Source organism: Otolemur garnettii, unplaced genomic scaffold (assembly GCF_000181295.1).
Source record: "Otolemur garnettii isolate 467f Iridium unplaced genomic scaffold, OtoGar3 scaffold00009, whole genome shotgun sequence".
NCBI lineage: Eukaryota > Metazoa > Chordata > Mammalia > Primates > Galagidae > Otolemur > Otolemur garnettii.
In genome coordinates this window covers 3472159-3491944 of record NW_003852404.1, presented here as the reverse complement: position 1 = coordinate 3491944, position 19786 = coordinate 3472159, and the positions used below count along the sequence as shown (strand labels likewise).

The window sequence follows — 19786 nt, the reverse complement described above, 5'->3', positions numbered from 1 at the left end:
ACTGGACACCCTAGCCTGGCAACTTCCTGGCTGTGTGTCCCTGGGCAAATCACTTGATCTCACTGGGCCTCTGTTTCCTCATCTATAAAATGGGAATAAAAATGACCACCTCATAGGGCTGCTGTGAAGATTCAACAGGACAACCGAAGTGTCTGTACTTCCTAGGGGTAAGTGTCACTTCTTTCTCCTCTTCCACCCCACCCATAGGAGAGCTCATACACCAGTGAGCTCTCCAGAAATCCCCGGAGAGAATAATTACTAGCTCTGCCCCTTACAGGCTAGGTGAGGTTCAAGAGAGACCTACCCAAAAAACATTCTAACACATTTCTGGATCTTGGGGTATTATGGCTGGAAGAGTTCACCTAGCCCAATACCCTCACCTATCAGAAGGCGAAACTGAGTTCCAGGGAGGGGAAGTAAGGATGTCAAGAGAACCGATGAGAGTTGGACAACCTGGGTTCAACTCCCATCTCTGATATTGCTGATATTTCTGGTTGCTAGGGCAACTGTACCACTCTGGGCCTTATTTTTGTGCCTCCAATGCATCCCTAGTATTGTTTTGAGGCAGGTGCAGTGGATCACTTTAGCTCACGAGTTCGAGACCAATCTGAGCAAGAGCAAGACCCAAGACCCCATCTCTAAAAACTAGCTGGACATTGTGGTGGACACCTGTAGTCCCAGCTACTCAAGAGGCTGAGGCAAGAGAATCGCTTGAGCCTAAGAGTCTGAGGTTGCTGTGAGCTATGACTCCATGGCAACCTACCAGGGGCAAGAAAGTGTCTCCAAGAAAAAAAAAGAAAGACTGGGCGGCACCTGTGGCTCAAGGAGTAGGGTGCCAGCCCCATATGCTGGAGGTGGCAGGTTCAAACCCAGGCCAGCCGAAAAAAAAAATACTGCCAAAAAAGAAAGAAAAGAAAAAAGAAACTACCTTCCCTAGGATTGTTTTAAGGAGAAGCTGGATTGTGTATTCAAAGGATTTAGAATAGCACTGGGCACACGGTAAGGATATGGCAGCCCTAAGAGCAGAGGAAGAAGGGCCTCCCAGCAACTCTATGGTGGGAGCAGACCCAGGACCAAGGCATTCTGAGGCCCAACACAGGGTTTTCTACTGTCCACAAGTTATCTCCTTGCTTCCTTGGGGACAGGGATTCCCCAAGGCCAGGGCAAGGGGCCACACAAATGAGGACTGTATGAGCGTGGCACTGGGCTAGGTCTTTGCTGGGGGCTAACTGGGGCCTGACCTCCCAGTCTAGAGTTAAAGCCACTCCCTCCAGCTTGTCCTAAAGCCCCAGACAGACAGGCCCAGCAAAGGAAATGGCAGGAGGGGCTGGCAAGCAAGGGGTGTGTGTCCTTGGCAGGCAGAACTCAACATCTCAGGGATTCGGGTTACCGGAAATGGTAAATCTCCCCACTGCCTGTCACCTCTGAACAGGAATGTCTGCCGCCTGAGGAAACATCCTGTCCACCTGCCCCCAGACAGCCTAGCGATAGCCAGGGACCTGGGCTACTCTCTGCTCCCTACTCTCTGCTCCCTGCCTACCCTTGGGGCCTCGAGTTGGCTGCTGGGTCCCCCTACCCAAAGGGCATCTGTCATTCTGGGCATGGCCTTAAGTGACAATCCCAGGATAGAGAAGGCTGGAAGGGGGACCCCGAAAAGATTGAGAGTTAATGAGTTATCCCATTCAATCCCATCAGTTTAGGTGAAGGCTCTGATCTTCATAACCCAACAGAAGGGTAGAACTAACCCAGCTGGAAGCTGCCTCTACCCACTGCCAGCTGGGTGGCTCTGTGTAAGTCATGCAGCCCCTCCTACCCCTTATCTTGGATACGTGGGTGATGGAGACCCTGTGAAATTCAAGGCATTGAGCTGTAAGCGGATTAGCATGGGACCTAGTATGTAGTAAGGGACCACTAAACAAGGCTATTAGGTATTGGGAAGTATGGAGAAAGAGAAGGCAAAATTGTCATTGCTACAGGAGCAGGTGCGATGAGCTGTGCAGTGCTCTCTGCCCTGATGGAGCTGACGTTCTAGGTAGAGCCAGATGGGCCATAAATTAATACCACAAAATATACATGTCGAATAGTAAGAATGGTAAGAATGCTAAAAAGAAAATACAGCAGAGAAAGGGGGGTGGGTGGAGGTGTGGAGGAACAGGAGTAGAGAACAGCATTTCAGTACCGGGAATAGCAGCTGTAAAGGTCATGGAGGCAAGAGGAGCCTCAGAAGGTTCTGGATACAGCGAGGAGGCCAGTTATCTAACCCTTGCAACTGCCCTGATTTTTTTCCAAGCCTCCTTCTCAGCCAGATGTCCAGGGGAAATATAGGATGGGAGAAAGTTATAGGATGGGAGTAAAGCAGAGGTGTTGGACCCAGAGATTGGATTCTTCCATAGATTGGCAGCATGACCTCAGACAAGTTGCATCTCCTAGAGGGGCTTGATGTGACGTCCTTGTGGCTCCTGGACAAGTGATGCCTGTTGTCTCCCCATCCCTGCTGATGAAGGAGGAGGTTACAAGAAAGGGGAGGGGAGAGTATGATGCTGGCAGGTGACCTTGAGCTTTTCTGGCATCTGAGACCTGAAGCTCCTCCTTGGAGAGGTAGGAACGCAGGGTACTGACCCTGCCCACCTGAACTGCCCAGGGTGACCTCCTGCAAGGCCTCCCCAGAGTTTGCATCCCACCTATGCCTACCTGGGCCTCATCCCCACTCAGCACCCAGGGCCGAGCTGCACTCTGGCTCCAGGTGTCAGACATGCCCCCTCACCCCCTGGGCCCAGCCCAGGATGGTTCTCTGTGCTCCTGACCAGGCATAGGCCCACGGTCAGCCTTTGTTACCAGGGGTGCCAAAGCAGGCCAGCCCTCATGGGCACCCGGCCAGACCCTGAGGCCCGGCCAAGTGCAAATAGCATGCCTGGCGCCCAGATACGGCCGCGTTAGAGCGGGCAGGCTGCCCACTGCCCCCGTCACAACAAACCATCATCTCCACCCTGCCGAGGGGCCCAGGGAGCTGGGACCTCCATTGGGAGCTGGACACTGGGGACTGCCAGGGGAGGCTTCCTCCCCCAGCCCCTACTGGGAATGGGCAGTGGGAATCTCAGAGCCTGGACGGGAGATGACAGATGCCAGCAGCTGATGGGGAGATAAGCAGAGACAGGCTAAGAGGAGCAGGTGGGAAATTCAGGGGGGAAGGGGAGCTGGATGGAGCCAAGTCATGGACTTTTTAACATTACAGGTGGCATGAGGCCACAAGGCAATGAGGAGACTTCTCCCCAGCTGCTGAGAAGAAAGTAGGAAAGTCCCAGAACAGTGAGAGGGGCAATCCTTGTGCCTTGCCCAGGGTGGTACAGGCTGGGGCAGAGACCAGTAATAACGACAATAGCAATTCCTCATGGGCATACACATGGCACTTCACATACACCAACACCGTCCAATAGAACTTTCTGCTGTGATAAAAATGTTCTGTACCTGTGCCATCCATTAATTAAGGTGACCACTGGCCACATGTGGCTGCTGAACACATGAAATATGGTTAGTGCCACCAGAGAACTGAATTTTTATTTTAAAATGTATTTAATTTTATTCATTAAATGTCATGTTTAAATAGCAACACGTGGCTAATGGCTACCCTACTGGACAGTACAGATCCTTAAGCCAAACCTGAAGGTAAAGCTATCTCCATTAAAGGAACACACTGAGGTTTGCCGGGGGCCATGCAGCTGGTGAGCTGCAGAGGTGACATCAGAACCCAGGGCTGGCCCCTCCTCATGCTTTGCACCCAGGGCGATTGTCAGCGCTGGAAAAGACTAACGGAAATCGTACATGTGTGGGTGATAAGGCTGCCTCGTTAATCAAGACAACGCGTCTCTTTGCTTTTGGCCTGGATTTTGTCAGCTACACTGGTTATCACACGCTGACCAGAAGTCTTGATGGGCCATTTATAAAGGTCTTTGATTTTTTGATATGAAGAAAAAGGGCATAATGGCGATGGAATAATCCCAGCTGGCTGAGAAGCCAAGTCTTTTAGAACACTAGAAATCTTTAGTGGCAAGGAAGCTGGGCTGGGCCTCCCTGCTTTATCAGCCCAGACGCCATACACCCCTCCCGGACTTCTAAGAATCAGATGACGCCCACTCAGGGAACACAGGGCACATTTGCCTTCCTCTGGGCCTTCATTCATGCTGTTCCCTCTTCCTAGGATGCTGTTCCTAACCCTCCTGATCTAATCCACTCATCTAACCTTCAAGGCCCAGCTTGATTACCACCTCTGAAGTCTTCCTGGACACCCACAAAAACATCCTTTCCCATTCCCACATTCACAGGCCTTCATTTCTACCTTAGGGTATCAGCGATGCAGTTTTAATTATAATTACTTAAGTCAACTTTTCTACTCTCTTGTTGGAACCAAACCTCTTAGGTGACAGACACCAGGTTGGGTTTTTTTATCATATATACATACACATATATAATTTTTAAATGTTTAAATACTTCCCAATACCCAGCAGTTAGGGAATAATAAATACATTATTTACTTAATTGAACTGAATTATAATATTGGCTTACAAGTTTGGGGACTCAATTTCTTATGGTTCTGCCCCAATGATCCCGGTAAGGGAGTCCCTTCCCTGCTCAGGACCTCAAGTTCTACATCTGTAAAAATGAGGGCAATTGTCTGTGCTTATTATATTCATATAATAAACACTAGGTGCCAGACACTTGAAAAATATTAAGATATCTTTATAACACTGTATCATTATTCTGATGATTATTACTGTCCCCATTTTATAAAAGAGGAAACTAATGGTAAAATTAAATAGATAAAAGAGATACTACAGGTGGCGGCCGTAGCTCAGTGGGTAGGGCATTGGCCACTACACTGAGGACGGTGGGTTTGAACCCAGCCCAAGCCAGCTAAAATAACAATGACAACTGCAACAAAAAAATAGCCGGGCATTGTGGCGGGTGCCTGTAGTCCCAGCTACTTGGGAGGCTGAGACAAGAGAATAGTTTGAGGTTGCTGTGAGCTGTGATGCCACAGCACTCTACCAAGGGCAACAGCTTGAGACTCTGTCTCAAAAAAAAGAGAGAGAGATAACTCAAGCCAAGCGTAGTAGCGTGCACCTGTAGCCCCAGTCACTCTGGTTCTGAGGCAAGAGCATCACCTGAGGCCAACAGTTGGAGACCAACCAGGGTGATACAGGGAAATCCTATCTCTAATATTTAAAAAAGCATTTTTTTAATTAAAAAAAAAGAGAGAGAGATAATGCAAGTCAAGAGCTTAGCATAGTTTTAGCACTTAGCACAGGCTAAATGCTAAATAAATTGTATTAGCAGTTTTTCGAGGATTTTTTCCTATATGACAAAGGATCTACAGAATCAGGGGAGATTTGGGATATTTCTCCAGGGCTGGGCACACAGCAGGTGCTACTCAAATATTTGCTGTTAAGTTGACTCAGTCCCAGACATACCAGTAATGGGTTGGGGGACAGGAGGGGACCCTAACTAAGCCCAGGGCAGCCCCTCTCAAACTCCACTCCCCACTGGGCTCCTCGTCCACCCGACCTATGGGGCACAGCCACTCAGTGCAGGACCTCTTTCTGCCTCCATCTTTCTCCAAGGCCCAGCAGTATAGAATGACCCTGGGGAGATGACCCTTAGTCCAGCTATGCTGGGCCCACGGGTAAATGGAGAGAAATGAGTCTGACTAAGTCTCAAAGGCAGATAAAATTCCTCTTGCCTTTCTCTAGTGCTACCAGGGACTTTGACACCCTATTCCTCTAACGCCAGCCCAGACCATAAGAGGGTAGGAAGGGGAGGAATTTGGGAGGAGTGCGAACACTGTCAGAGTTTCCAGGTTGGTCACCTCTCAGCAGTCAGATGAGGATAATGATAATTCCTACATATGCAACTCTTCTCTGACTCTGGTGTGCACACAGATCACCTGGGGATCCTGTCAGTGGGCAGATTCTGATTCAGGAGGTCTGGGAGGGGCCTGAGACTCTGCATTTCTGATGAGCTCCCAGGTGAGGCCCAGGCCTCTATTCTTTTTTTTTGAGACAGAGCCTCAAGCTTTCCCCCTGGGTAGAGTGCCGTGGCATCTCAGCTCACTGCAACCTCCAACTCCTGGGCTCAAGCGAGTCTCCTGCCTCGGCCTCCCAAGTAGCTGGGACCACAGGCGCCCGCCACAACGCCCGGCTATTTTTTGGTTGCATCTATCATTGTTGTTTGGCGGGCCCGGGCTGGATTCGAACCCGCCACCTTGGGTGTACGTGGCTGGCGCCTTAGCCGAGCCCAGGCCTCTATTCTTGAAGTTGCAAGGACCTAAAGGGATTAGAAAGCATCTTGCACACAGTAGGCCATCCAAGAAAGCTAGCTATACATTCTCTTCCTGCGATTTAAAGAAACCGCTGTAGGGGTTGGAAGTGTTCTTTCACTGCTAAAGATACTGAGGTCCAGTGACCCTGAGAGGCTTGCCCAAGCACAAAAGGCTCAAAAGAGGAAGGAACAGGAGTCAAGGCCAAGTCTGCCCATCCATCCTTCTCGTGCATCACGCCACCCCAAGCCCCACCCACCTTGAGCAGCAGGAGCCGAGGACACACCAGCCCTGCCCCTCAGCCCCAACACATCACTGGCTCCTTGCTGGGTCAGCCAGGCCTCTGGCCACAAGCCCAGGCTCCCCAGAAAGAGGCCTTGGGCCATCACCTCCACTCCTCCTGCAGCAGCATCCAGCAGCCTCCCCCTCCATCGCCTTATAAAGTGACCCAAGCTACTCTTTTTCAAGTTGCAGTTTAATTTTATATGGAGTGAACTGACTGTCCTCTCCCTGCAGCCTCAGCCTGACTGTTTCACACATTCCTTCTAGAGCAACATTACCTAATTTAACCATAGCCCCTGCTCTCTGGGGTTCTCAAAATAGCAGCTGCCAGTAGGGGAAAATGCCCTAATGCTATCGAAATAAATAGTTCTCTCTCCTCCCCCACTCTTGGCCCTCACCAGCCTCAGGACCCAGCCCAGGGAGAACCCAGGCTGGGGGGACTGAGATCCCTCAAGTCCCTGTTCTCTTCGTCCTTGTCCCTGGGACATCCCTATGCCCCCTCCTCCCCACTCAAAACCCCCAGATCATCCCTGTGGGCCATTGTTGCCCAGGTTACCCAAAACCAGGATTCGATTTTCCCTTTCTCTCAATAACAAAAATCACAATAATAATAATAGTAATGTAATAACTGCCATCATTCTTCAGGTATTAATTATAAGCCGAATATTTCCCGCATCTTGGCTCAATGACACCTACAGAGCAGGGATTAGCATTCCCTTCCTTCAGATAAGGAGGCAGGGGCTCAGAAAGATGAAGTGACTTGCCCAAGTTCACACAGTCCAGAACTAGCAGCTCTGGGGTTGGAAGCTATGCCCAGCTGTCCCAAGGCCCTCATCACCATTCTACCTTCTACCTGGGACTCTTTTGCAAGGTCTCAGGCCAGGAGAGGAGGAGTGCATGGGTTTTTGAGGTAGAAGAGGTGGCTCCTCTGCCACCAAACCACAGGGGCCTATTATTATGCCATAGTCCACATTTCAGCTAGACCCTATGAGTCTAGCTGTGAGACCCTAAATCTGTCCCCAGGACCCAGGTGCACAAGCTCCCTGTTATTATCTGATTCCAAGCCCCTGCTCCCCCATCCCATAGTCTCCAGAGCAGGGCTGCCACATTCAGGCAGGAAACTCCCAGGCTGTTGACAAACCTTAGGTGCAACCAGTGGTTAGGGGGCTGGGTGGGTGGGCCCCTTCCCCTGCTCAGTGTAATCATTAACCAGGGCAGTACCAGGATGGAGAGTGAGGGAGGAGCTCAGGCTGCGGCACCCCTAGGGCCAGCTCTGCCCCACTTGGTGCATCCTTAGGCTACTTTTCTAGCCAGCTGAGCTGGTAAGGCCTGTGGTAGTAGAGGGGTGGCCTGGACTCAGGTTGCCCAGGAAGGCTCCACCTATGATCACTAGCCAGCTGGGCTGACAGATGAAGACCCCATACATGAAGGGTCTCGAATAGGATGATGACCTGGAGCCTGGGGACCTCTCAAAATAGGAGCGAGGCACAACAAAACCCAGGCCCCCAGGGTACCTAAGACCAGGTACCAGGGCAGTCATGAAAGGGGGAAAAAGAAAATCACAATAGTTCCTGTTATTTATCAACTACCTATTCTGGCTTAGGCAATTTATACAACTTCTAATCTTCACCCAAACCCTGCAGAATATTACCATTTCTACCTGAGGCTCAGAGAGGTTCATGTACTAGCCCAGGGACACACAGGAATAAGTCATGGAGCTAGGACAGGACTCAGGCCTGTGCCTCCTATCCGTGACACTGTCCCAAAGTACAACCTGCAGAATTAAATGGAGCAGATTTAACTGATATGGGGGGGGGGGTAATGGCTAACAGCCATTTAAAGGCCTCTGGGCTCTTTTCTGGGCTGTCTGAAGCCCTTCCTCTCCCCAGCCAGAGGCCTGGTATTTCAGAGACCTTAACTATCCTGTGTTCAGAAACCCCAGCAACCAGAGGGCTGGGGAAGGGGCAGAAGAGAGGTGAACAAGTGGCTCTGGGGCTTTTAGCACCAGTCAGGGAAAGAGGTGGGCCTCCTTGGAGGCTGAGGGGGCCAGTAGGAGGGAGTAGCTGAAGCCAAAGTGAGGTGGGGCCTCTTTGGAATGTTGAACGGAGGAAGGTGGGATCTAAAACCCCTCTCCCTAGGAGGCCACAGTCCTCCAGGGCTTAGGGAATTCCCTTCAATTGCTCAGGTGAAACCGAGGTGAGGCCCAGGCCGCCGAGAGCTTTGATCTTATCTCGCATTCCAGCTCTAGCCATCCCTGAGCCCCCTCCCTGGCCCCAACCTGGGAGGTGGGAAACCAGGCTGACTTAACCCCTTCCTCCCACTTCCTCCAGTCAAATCCAGGCTTGAGCTGATCTCTGCCTGTCCCCTTTCCCCCAACCCCAGGATATGGGGAGAGAGAGGACAGGGGGGAGAATGGAAGAGAGGGCTCTGGGACTTCTCCCCTTATTCAACTCACCCCACACCCGAGCTCTGTGGGCAGCTTCCATTTCTCCTAAATTAAAAGAACCAGACTTGGTATAAATAGCCCTTGCTATTTTTTGTATCCATGAGCTCAGCTGAGACTCTTGTCTTCACTTTTGTGGGTGTCCCCTGTCCCAGCCCAGCATAGCTGGATCCCCAGGTTCTAAGAGAACTCCTGGAGGTTTTGTGGCCCTTCTTGCGCACAGCTTCTTTTCACTACCCCTTTATTGACTGGTCTACCACCAGCCTGTCTTCCATAGGAGACTGAGAGCTCCTTCAGCCCATGGCTGGTGTTCAGACCCAAAATAGGGCCTGACATAGAGTTAGCACTCCATAAATGCTTGCTGAATGAATGAAGGAGTGAATGGTCCCATTTTGCATAGGGGGAAAATTAGGCTCAGACAAGTTCAAAGACTTGCCCTGCACACATGGCGCATAGGAATCTTGTGACTCGTAGTCTAGTGCTCACTTGCTAAACAACATTTACCACACTCCCAGATGTAAGCTTGGCAGAAGGTACCCAAGGAGCACAGAGGTGAGCCGACGTGGGCATACCCCTGAAGGAGTGATTCCAGGACTGCAGGAGAGGACAGGACAGGCTTCACGGTCCAAAGGTGCAGGGAGCAATCTCCTTCATCTGCTTCCTTAGTCCAGAAGCTGGCATTTGGGGGCTGGTGGCATCAGTGAAGAAGAGGTAGAATTGGTACTATGGTAGGCTCCTTAAAGTGGCTATTAATCACCCAGGCCCCAAGAGAATGGAATATCACACCAAAATCTTGGGCGAAGCTAGCAATTTTCTCTAAGGACTGGAAGTCCCCTCCCTCTGACTTGGCAGGAGCAAGAAAGGAGTCCATTTTGTGAGTAGGAAAATCGAGGCCAGGAAAGTGGGTTGGTAGTTTGCTGGTGACCTAGTGGAGGCCTATGCCTTGACCTCTTGCCTCCTGGTCTGGTCAGGTACAGGGCGGGGGTGGGGCAGGGTGGGATAGATGTCATCTCAGCTATCTTGGGGACTTCCTCTCATTCTTTCCCCAGCTTTAACGATACTAGCAGGAGGCCAGGGTCTTCCTGCTCGTGCACACCCAACAACAATGTGGACAATGTAAATCCAAGGACAAAAGGGACAACTCCTGGACCCTCTCCACGATGCCTTCCTCCTTCACCAGGCAAATTCTCCTTGCTCTTTAAACCTCACTTCCTTCAGAAAGTCTTTCCAGATAACTCATACCAAATACATCTTTTCCTTCTGACAATCTGCTGTTGCCCAACTTAGAGTTGTCCTAGGTACTTAATTTATGAGGGGCGGTGCCTGTGGCTCAAAGGATTAGGGCGCTAGCTCCATATGCCAGAGGTGGCGGGTTCAAACCCAGCCCCAGCCAAAAAAAACTGCAAAAAAAAACTTATGAGCCCCACCTCACCAACAAGATCCAAAGCTTCTGGAGAAGGGGCCACACTTCAAATTTCTTTCAGGAGGACTGATAATGCTGGATTCAGCTCTCACCTTCCTCTGCGCCTGGCTTTGTGATCTTGGCCACGTTACTGTTCTCTGAGCTATCGCTCATCTGGGAAATGAAAGTATAATCCCAACTACACAGGAGAATCGATAATGCAAATAAAATAATTGGCACAATGTCTGGCCCACAGTAGATGAATGAAGAAATAAATGAATGGATAGATGGATGGATGAATTATTAAATCATCCACCATACAAGGCTGTTCAAATGGCACAGTTTGGGACTTGGATGCAGATTATACCTCCCAGCTGGGTGACCTGCTTCTGTATGTCTTGAATTTCAATGACGCCCCCAGTACTGAGGTGGGCCCCCAGTACTGAGGTGGGCACAGTCCCAGAGCACTCAGCAAAAACTTACTGAACTCCCAACAGAGTAAAACCTACAGGCTCCACACAGACAGCTCAGGACTTGACAGAAGGATCAAGCTTCCCAGGGGCGCCAAATCTATCTCCCTGGGGAACGTTAAGGAGCAAAAGGCACCTAAGTCTGTGAAGCCAGAGCTGGCTAAGCCCACGTGGCAGACATGCAGCTCACCACAACGCTGGACCAAGGCCAGCCCAGACTCAAGCACCCCACGCAGCCTGTCCCAACTATGTCAACCCTTCTAGACCCTCTCTCTAGGTCCAATAGGCCAGAGCCACTGAGAAAAGGACAACCTGGGCTTCACTCCCAGCTGTGCCACATACTGGATAACAGGCCAGGCAGTCCCCCTCTGTGCCTCAGTTTCCCCCTCTACAAAATACAGATCATAATGCCAACCTTGAAAGGCTGCTTGTCAGGATTATAAAACAACACCCAGAAAGAGCCCAGTGTGAGACTTGGTCAAGGGAGGGTGGTAGCTTTAATCAAAGGAAGGTATGAGTGCTCACCGAGCACTGAACGGTGTGACCTATGTGACTGAGGCCCCTGGGGAGGAGACCCTACAGGTCCCAGGGCAGAGGAGAGACTGGCCTGTCCCCAAGAAACTCCTAGTTCTCTGTTCCCCTGGCCTGAGGGTCACAGGAAGGTAAAAGGCAGTAAAGAGAGAAGAGCTGTTAAAGTGACAGAGGCCACTGGAGCTGGGATTTATGAGGCCACATTTTCAATCCATCCAGCTCAGCATAGGATCCAAGAAGAGGTATGATCCCAGTTCCCAACTATTTGAAAACTGGAGACGCCAAACAAGGAGAGGAGTGAGTCAGCCAGGGTGAGGAGGGGAGGCCAGGGCCGGGGGTGGGGGCCAGAGCCAGTTCCCTGGGGAACAGCCATGGGCAGATGGGGAGGGGAGAGCTGGAGGCAGGGACCTGGAGGTGGGCTGGAGTGGGCCAGACGCAGCTGGGAATTCCCAGCCCCACCAGAGAAGAAACATCTGTGGGGTCACCCGAGGCCACCTCTGAAGTCCTCCCCCTGCCCAGCCCCAAGCTGCCTTACCTCCTCTCCCCTCCAACTGGCACTGCAGAAGATAGGGAAAGAGGCCAAATGTTAAAAAATAAAACACCTGGATGTGACCTGCCCTGGTGGGGAGGAGGGATGTCTCTGCCCAAAGCATAGGGTGGAGGTGGGGCGAGATGGCCAGGCTTTTGTGTGTGTCTGTCTTTCTCCTCTGTCCTGATGTCTGAGAGTCCATGATGCCAGATTCGGAGCCCCACCAACCCTGCCAAATAAGGCCCAGCCACAGGTTTGTGGGAGCTCCCTGGGCAAGATCCTGCCTCCTCTAGTGTGGGCCTAGAGAGGATGGGGATGGGATGGGGTCCCAGGATGGCCCCCCTCTGCCACTACCTTCAAGATGCATGAATATCCTTTCTGCACCCATGGGAGCCACTTGGCCATACCTCCTGTTGCTCAGAGCCCACCAACTGCACACATCTGGGAAGGGGACAATGCGTCCAGAGGCTCCAGCCTTTCCCAGGCCACACCCTGGGGTGTGTTCCCCTCCTTCCCCCTCCAGGAAGGAGCAATCAGGGTGGAAGGGTGGACTCTGTCCTACAGCTGTGGCCTCAGTGTGAAAGGAGGGGCAGTGACAGATCAGAGGCAGTTATATCCGGGGCTCTGAGACTGCAAAAGAGAGGAGAGCGAACTGGACAAGCCCTTCACATAGTCATTCACTCGATAAGCCTGGGGCAGGGCCTGGGACACAGTGAAGGTGTGCCATGCTGGACCCTTAAACCTTGTCTCAAATACCACTCTGGCCTTCCCCCAGCAGGAATGAGACTAATAGGGCAATCACTCATTGTCAAACACTTACCACATTCCAAGCATTGAGCCAGGCACATCCACCTGATCACTTTGTAACCAACCACCAGGAAATAGGCATCATGATGCCCATTTCATGGTTGACCTGAGGTTCAGAGACGTGAAGCAACTTGCCCAAGGTCACACAGCTAGTCAGGGCTGAGCCACGACTTGAAGGCAGGGCCTTCTGAGCCCATACTTTTTCCTCAACCCCAGTGCCCAGGGTAAGGGGTCCTGAGTCATGACAAGTGAAAGATGGCAGAGTGGGCACTGGCTTGTCTCACATCTGCTGGGTATCAGTGGACAGCATGGCTGGGAAGGTAGTTTTCCTGAGTCCACAGGCCGAAGATGCCCCTTCCCAATCCTGAGCAGGGAAGCTGTGTCTTCCAGGCCTTGTTGTCTTCCTCAAGGCTATTGATTTATTCACTCAAAAAAAAAAAAAAATTCTCTATGAGATGGTCTTACTTTGTTGCCCCAAGCTAGCGTGCAGTGGCATCAGCCTAGCTCACAGCAACCTCAAACTCCTGGGTTCTAGTGAGCCCCCTGCCTCATCCTTCGGTTTTGTTCATTGACATTTGACTGGTGCTAGGCAGATAGGAGAAGAACATATTAAAAATTTGAGTGAATAGGGCTGGACACATGAGTGTGGCTCATGCCTATAATCCTAATACTCTAGAAGGCTGAGGCCGGTGGATTGCTTGAGTTCAAGAGTTCAAGACCACCCTGAGTAAGAGTGAGAGCCCTTTGTCTCTACTAAAAATAAAAAAAAACTAGCAGGGTGCTATGGCAGGCCATATAAACACAACTCTATGAGCCGTGAGCTCAGGCTGTGGGATTCTCAGGGATCCATGACTATAGTTCCACAAATCAACACCAGCAAGACCATCTCCAACCAACAGACTAAAGCAGAGGCCCCAGACTGGGTGGAGGTGGTCACCCTCTGGCTGTACCATACTGTCCCTCCACCTTCCCCCAACTTTGCTCCTGCTGAAGCTTTCCCATCTCCGTCAGTGGCAGCTCCCTCCTCCCAGATGCTGAAGCCAAAGACTATGGGGTCATCCTGGGCTCCTCTCTTTCTGTCCTACCCCACACCCCATCCAAAAGCAAAGCCTGCTGGTTCACCTTCAAAATACACTCAGGATTCAACCACTTCCCACCTCCACCACCCTGGTCCAAGCTCCTACTATCTCTGATCTGGGTTATGGCTTCCTCGTCTTTGCCCTTGACCCCCACATGCTCTTCTCCACACAGCAACCAGAGCCATCATGCTGAACACCAGGGCCCTTCAATGACTTCTCATCTCACACAGAAGCAAAGCCAAGGTCTATAGATCCCTCCACCCCAACCTTCCACCTGTGTCTGCCATCATCCCTCTTCCTGGTACTGCTCCAGCCACACGGCCTCCTGGCTTTTCTGCAAACACACCAAGCACACTCCCACCTCCAGGCCTTTGCACTAGCCGTGCCCTCTGCTGGAATGCCCTTCTCCTAGAGCTCTGCAGGGCTCACACCCTCGCTTCCTTCTGCACTCCTTCAGTTCAAATGTCACCTTATCAGAGGCTTTTCCTGACCACTCCACCCTACCCTACTTCGTCACTCTCTGTCCTCTCTGTTCCTGAACTGTCTATAGTCTGGTAAGCTCAACATCTAGAACCAAGTCAGACACAGAAGATAGTCCATAAGTACTTTTTAAATAAATTTTAAGTCCAACATCCATACTTGCAGGAGACTTTAGTTTATAGAATATTTAATCACATACATCATTTGTTCATTCATTCATTCAATACACACTGGAAGCCTTTGTGAACAGGGCACCCTCCCCCATGCCTCAGGAAAAGGCTCTGATAGGGAGCTAGAAGCTGGTCCTAAGGATCTCTCAGGATGCTGCAGATGTCCCCAGAGATTCTCTAAGGTCCCTGCAGCCCTGGTACCAATGATCATCGTGGAAAGAAAGGCAGGGTGGTGCTGTGGGCGGCTGAGACTTGAAGGCCCCACATTCCCAGGCTTCAAAGAGCCACCTTGTTCTCAAGGCTTTCATGACAGTGCCCCCGACCCAGCCACCCCCGGCAGCCACGAGCCACTCCCCTTCTCAAGGCCGCTATTGACATGGCCCCGACGCCACTAGGCCGGGCAGTGAGGCTGGCGGCTCCCCGCGAAGTGAGTTCCACACATACTTCTGGGTTTCAGTCAGCCAGCTCTGGGCGCTGGAGCAGCTCACCACAGCCAGGCCCTGGGAGCAGGAGAGGGTGGCAGGGCCAAAGAGGCCAAGACCCAAGCTGAGGCAATATTCCAGCAAGGCCCAGACCCTCATCCAGCCTCCCCGTTCCTGGCAGGAGCAGGATTGAGAGGAGGGAAGGCCAGGGTAGGCCCTGGGAAGGGGTGTGGTGGGCCAAACAGATCCTTGGGAAGCTTCTGGGAAGCAGGTCATGTTCACCCCTCCAGCATGACCCCTCACAGCTGGGACTGGACTGAGGAGGAGGCAGCAGGCCAGGGCTAGGGGTCTGAGGCCCAGAATCCACATATCTGCCCTCCAAGTGGTCTCTGAATCATTACTCAAGATCTCTCCACATCCTGGAAAGTACATGTTTGGCCTACCCTCCCTCCTGATGTACTCACCCCAAGGCCAGGCACCCTGAAGCCTCTGCAGACTACCCCAAACCTTGAGCCCCTAGAGAGCAGAAAAGCAGTGCAGGCTCCACACAAGGTGACTAGCATTGTGGCAAGGGCAGAGGCCCCATCACATCCCCACAGGTCAGGGCCTGGCCTGGCCCACTCAGGCCTTACAGCCCCTGGATTAATTCAATTGTCTGTAGAGTCTCACAGAATACCTGATGAGGAAATGAATTAACTAATAAATGAAGTACCTGATGTGGAAATTAATTAACTAATAAACCTACTAATATCTGATGAGGAAATTAACTTATAAACCTATAGAACTTAGAGTTAGTTCCTAGGCTCCCACCAGTACAGGCCTCCCCAGGGGCCCCCACAGACACTGAGTCACATCCGAGAGCCTCTGACCCTGAAATTCTTTGCCTGAGGTAGCCCCTGTGCTGCCTGGGACCAGAGTTCTTATTTTAACTAACATTAGTGATGAGTTTTATCAGTATCTATGGGCTGCCTACTATAAGGAGAGGGACAGCAGGTAAAGTGGCTATAAGAACTTTCTCTGGCTTCACAACTTGGCTCAAGGGGAATCAGAGTATATGGGCATGTAAGCCATGGGGCAAGTTATATAACCTGTCTGTGCCTCGATTTCCTCTGCTTAGAGAATGGGGACCACATTAGTAGCTGTAGCTTTTTAAATTTTTGAGATGGGGTCTCACTCTGCTGCCCAGGTTGGGGTGTAGTAGCATCATCATAGCTCACTATAGCCTCAAACTTCTCGGTTCAAGCAATCCTCCTGCCTCGGCCTCCTGAGTAGCTGAGAATACCGGTGCATACCACCATACGCACCTAATTTTTTAACTTTTTTTGTAGAGATGGGTCTCAACTATGTTGCTCAGGCCGGTCTCAAACTCCTGGCCTCAAGTGATCCTCCCACTTCCCAAAGTGCTGAGATTGCAGGTGTGAGCCACTATGCCCGGCCAAGCTGTAGCTTAGCATTCAACAAATATACTTGCTAGCACTTACTACTGTCAGGTGCTAAAGATACAGCAGTGAACGAAAACAGATAGGGTCCTACTCTCACAGAGCTTTAATTGGGCAGGCGGAGGCAAATAAATATATAAAGAAATACATGACAGATGGTGACAAGAAGAAAAATAAAGCAGTATAAGGAAGCAAAGACGATGCGCAGAGTGGTCAGGACCTGCATGAGGGGAGGCAGAGGGTCAGATGGATGGTACAGGGACAAGCATTCCAGGTAGAAGGAACAGCAGATACAGAGGCCCTACGGATAGAGTGTATTTGGCATGTTCAAGAAACAAAGACTGGTGTAGCTGGAGGCATACTCCAGAGGGGCAGGTTGGCAGGAAGCCAGATCTTGTAGGGCCCAGGGGATTACGTTAAGTCAGAGACTGGCATCTGATTCCGAGCATCATGAGGACAGGGCAACCACCAGGCTAATGAGAGGATTCGCTGAGGAATACAGCACCTGGCAGACAGTGGGCACTGGGGAAATGTGAACCATCCACATGATTTTGTCATTGTCATGGGGACTAGGGTCCCCAAACCCCCCTCCCCACTACTCTCCTCACACGTCCTCCAGGCCCTGAACCCAGTCACCTCATGCCACCTTCCTTCCACCATCTCTGGGGCAGGGCCTCAGACCCACAGATCCTAACTTGCCTGAGCTCAGCCTGAGAACAGGTCCGGGCCAAGCCAGGAGGGAGCCATGACTCCCTAGACAGGGGGACCTGGGCCTAAGGAATGGGGGTTCCATCTCTGACCCTTTCAGCCTTTGACCCCTCTGCAGATGGACCTACTTTCCCTCCTCCCTCCCTCCCTTTGGAATCCCAGCACACGCTCACCCTAAGGGGGACAGAGTGGGAGCAGAGCAGCCAGCTCCATGGAGGGGAGGGTGAGGTAACGCCAGGAAGGGGAGGCTGCTCCAGTTCCCGCCAGCAGCCTCCTCAGCAAGGAAATGCAGCTGAGGCAGGAAACAGGTATCACAGTGACTTCCCTCAGTCCTGGAAAACACCTTAATCACCACCACTGAGGCCCCTTCAAGAAGCCTGTATCCGACAGGGCTGGCCCCAAGACAAGAAGGGCTAGGGCCTCAGCAGGAAGAAAAGGGGCCAGAAAGCTGAGGCACCCAGACCCAGCCCCCACCCTGGCCAACCTCCCCACCTCCTGAGAGCTGAAATTACTCCCACACTTAATCACAGAGCACGGCTCCCTGTGGTCCTGTCTCCTGCCCCCAGTGAGGTCTCCCTGAGGACTCTCCCTCCCTGCTTGTGTCCTACCCTCCTCCACTTGCCACTGGCTTCTGAAGGCCAGAAGAGATGAAGCCCCAGGCTGGCTGGGGCACCACAGTAGGAACTGATCCTATTTGAGAGGCACAGCAAACATCTCACCCTCATTTTACAGTTGTGAAAACTATGGCTCCGAGAGAGAAGTCTGGCCCAGATCACACAGCTAGAAATGGCAGGGCTGGGACTTGAACTTGGGCCTGTAAGACTGCAGGGCCCAAGCCCTTTCCAATGTACCACCATCCGCCCTGGTGGGACACTGAAGACCTCACTATGGTTGCCGAGAGGGCTCTATAATCCCAAATTATGGTCCACCAGCCTGTGAATTCTGGGCAAGCACAGACAGGGCTGTCCCTGCTCACCTGAACCACCTTGACCCCTAGCACCACGCCACGTGCACTGGCACACAGTAGGTGTTGGCAAAGACCTTCCCAATGAATGGACCCCTGCACTCTCAGTGACTGTCATGGAATGTTGCTCAATAATGATCTGTTGAATGAATAAGTGAATGAATTTCTGTGGAAATTCCTCCCTCACACAGCAAATAACTCCACCCACTGCTCTTGCCATTGTACAACCCAGGCATGGAGAAGCCCTTGCCCAGGGGCAGAGCTGGGCAAGGTCAGGAAAGACTGTCGGGGAGCTGAAGCCATCCCATACAGTAGGTTGGTGCCTTGGGAAAAGTAAAGTCAGCATTGGAAGCTGCAAGTCGGGGTCAAAACTGGGTGGCCCTGATGGAGAGAGAGGCTGAGACAAGGGAGGAAGGAGGCTGCTCACCAGAGTGTAGTGGAGGAGAAGTGCTAGGTGGGTGAGGCAAGAGCATTTGACGGGTCAGGTCTTTGGGGGGTGGTTAACAAGTGACTCAGGAAGGCAATAGTGAGAGAAAGCCGGCAAGGTGAGGACAGGGAGTCAGTCAGTCACCGGGTAAACACTGGCCAGATTAGAAAATCTGGCTCTGCAGGGCAAGGGAGGAGCAGGGATGGAGACCGCCTAGGAGTAGAACACCTCAGAGAGGGTGGGGGCAGCTCTGTGGCTCACCAAGACAGGCCCAGCTCCCCAGACACACATCTGCCACCAGTTCCCTGCCCACTGGTCCCGCCCAGGCCTCCTGAGTTCACTGAGGTCCCCAGGGCCTCAGTGCCTTTTAAGTTTCAGGGTTCTGATCCCAGGAATTCTCCCACCTGTCCCCTAGGCCCACCTAAGCTCAGAGTAGAGCACTGCACTGCAGGAGCAGGCCCCTGGGAGATCCCAGAAGAGAAAAGCTGGGGAATCTCACATCCTCCTAGTGCCCACCGAGTGACCAGGCGGAACAGGCACTCTGCACTCCGCAGTTCATTCCACCTTGTCTGCCAAGCGCCCCGGGGCTATGCATTTTGAGGCCGTGCATTTTGAGTTCCCTTTACACACGTGGGGCGGCCGCAGAAGAGTTTAACTAGCTTGCCTGAGGTCACAGTTATTTAGTAAAGGGCAGGGATTGATTCAACTCCTGGGCTGTATGACTACAGGGTCCGTGGAGGTTCGTACAAGCCTCAGTTCTGTCCCAAAAGTTCCTTACTTGTGCCTGCCTGGGTACAAGCTCCCAAAGGGAAAGACGGCATAGGATCCCCATCTCCGCTGAAATTGGCGCAGAAAGGGGCACCCTCCTCCTGCCAAGTTCCCACTTTGCTCAAAGTTTCTCCTCCTGATCCCCAGGAATGGTAGGCCGGGCCATGCCCAGCGCGACTCGGAGACCAGACAACGTGGCCAAGAGACCCACCGGCTCCCAAGCGGGCCAGCCCCGCCCCCGGCCTCACGCTGGGTCCCCTCCAGGGCCACCCCAAGCCGCAGGGTGGCGTGGGCCTGTGCGGGTTCGGGGTCCCCGGCGGGCGCCACAGCTCTGAGCCAGTCCCGGCCGCGCAGCCTCGGGCGCTCCAGCCAAGTTGGCAGGCTCCGCGAGAGGCGTTGGAGAGCCCCCGCCTCTCTGATCTGTACACTCACCGCGAGCAGCCGCTCGTGCAGCAGCAGCGCCAGTAACAGCGCGCTAGCTGCCTGCTGCCCCATGGCCCGGCCCGCGCCGCTCCCTCGCTCTCTCGCTCGCTCGGCGCCGCCCGCAGCCGCCCG

The 19786-nt window shown here is 52.4% G+C and overlaps 1 protein-coding gene across 1 annotated transcript in view; it reads right to left on the bottom strand.

Annotated features, from left to right (window-relative positions):
• The window catches only part of HSPG2 (heparan sulfate proteoglycan 2), a 104826-nt gene extending 85080 nt beyond the window's left edge, over nt 1-19746 (bottom strand). The window contains exon 1 of the mRNA XM_023509765.1: nt 19664-19746. Coding sequence (XP_023365533.1) covers nt 19664-19726 — 63 coding nt within the window. The 5' untranslated portion in view covers nt 19727-19746. The remainder of the gene's footprint in view (nt 1-19663) is intronic.
• Nucleotides 19747-19786: the final 40 nt, after the last annotated feature.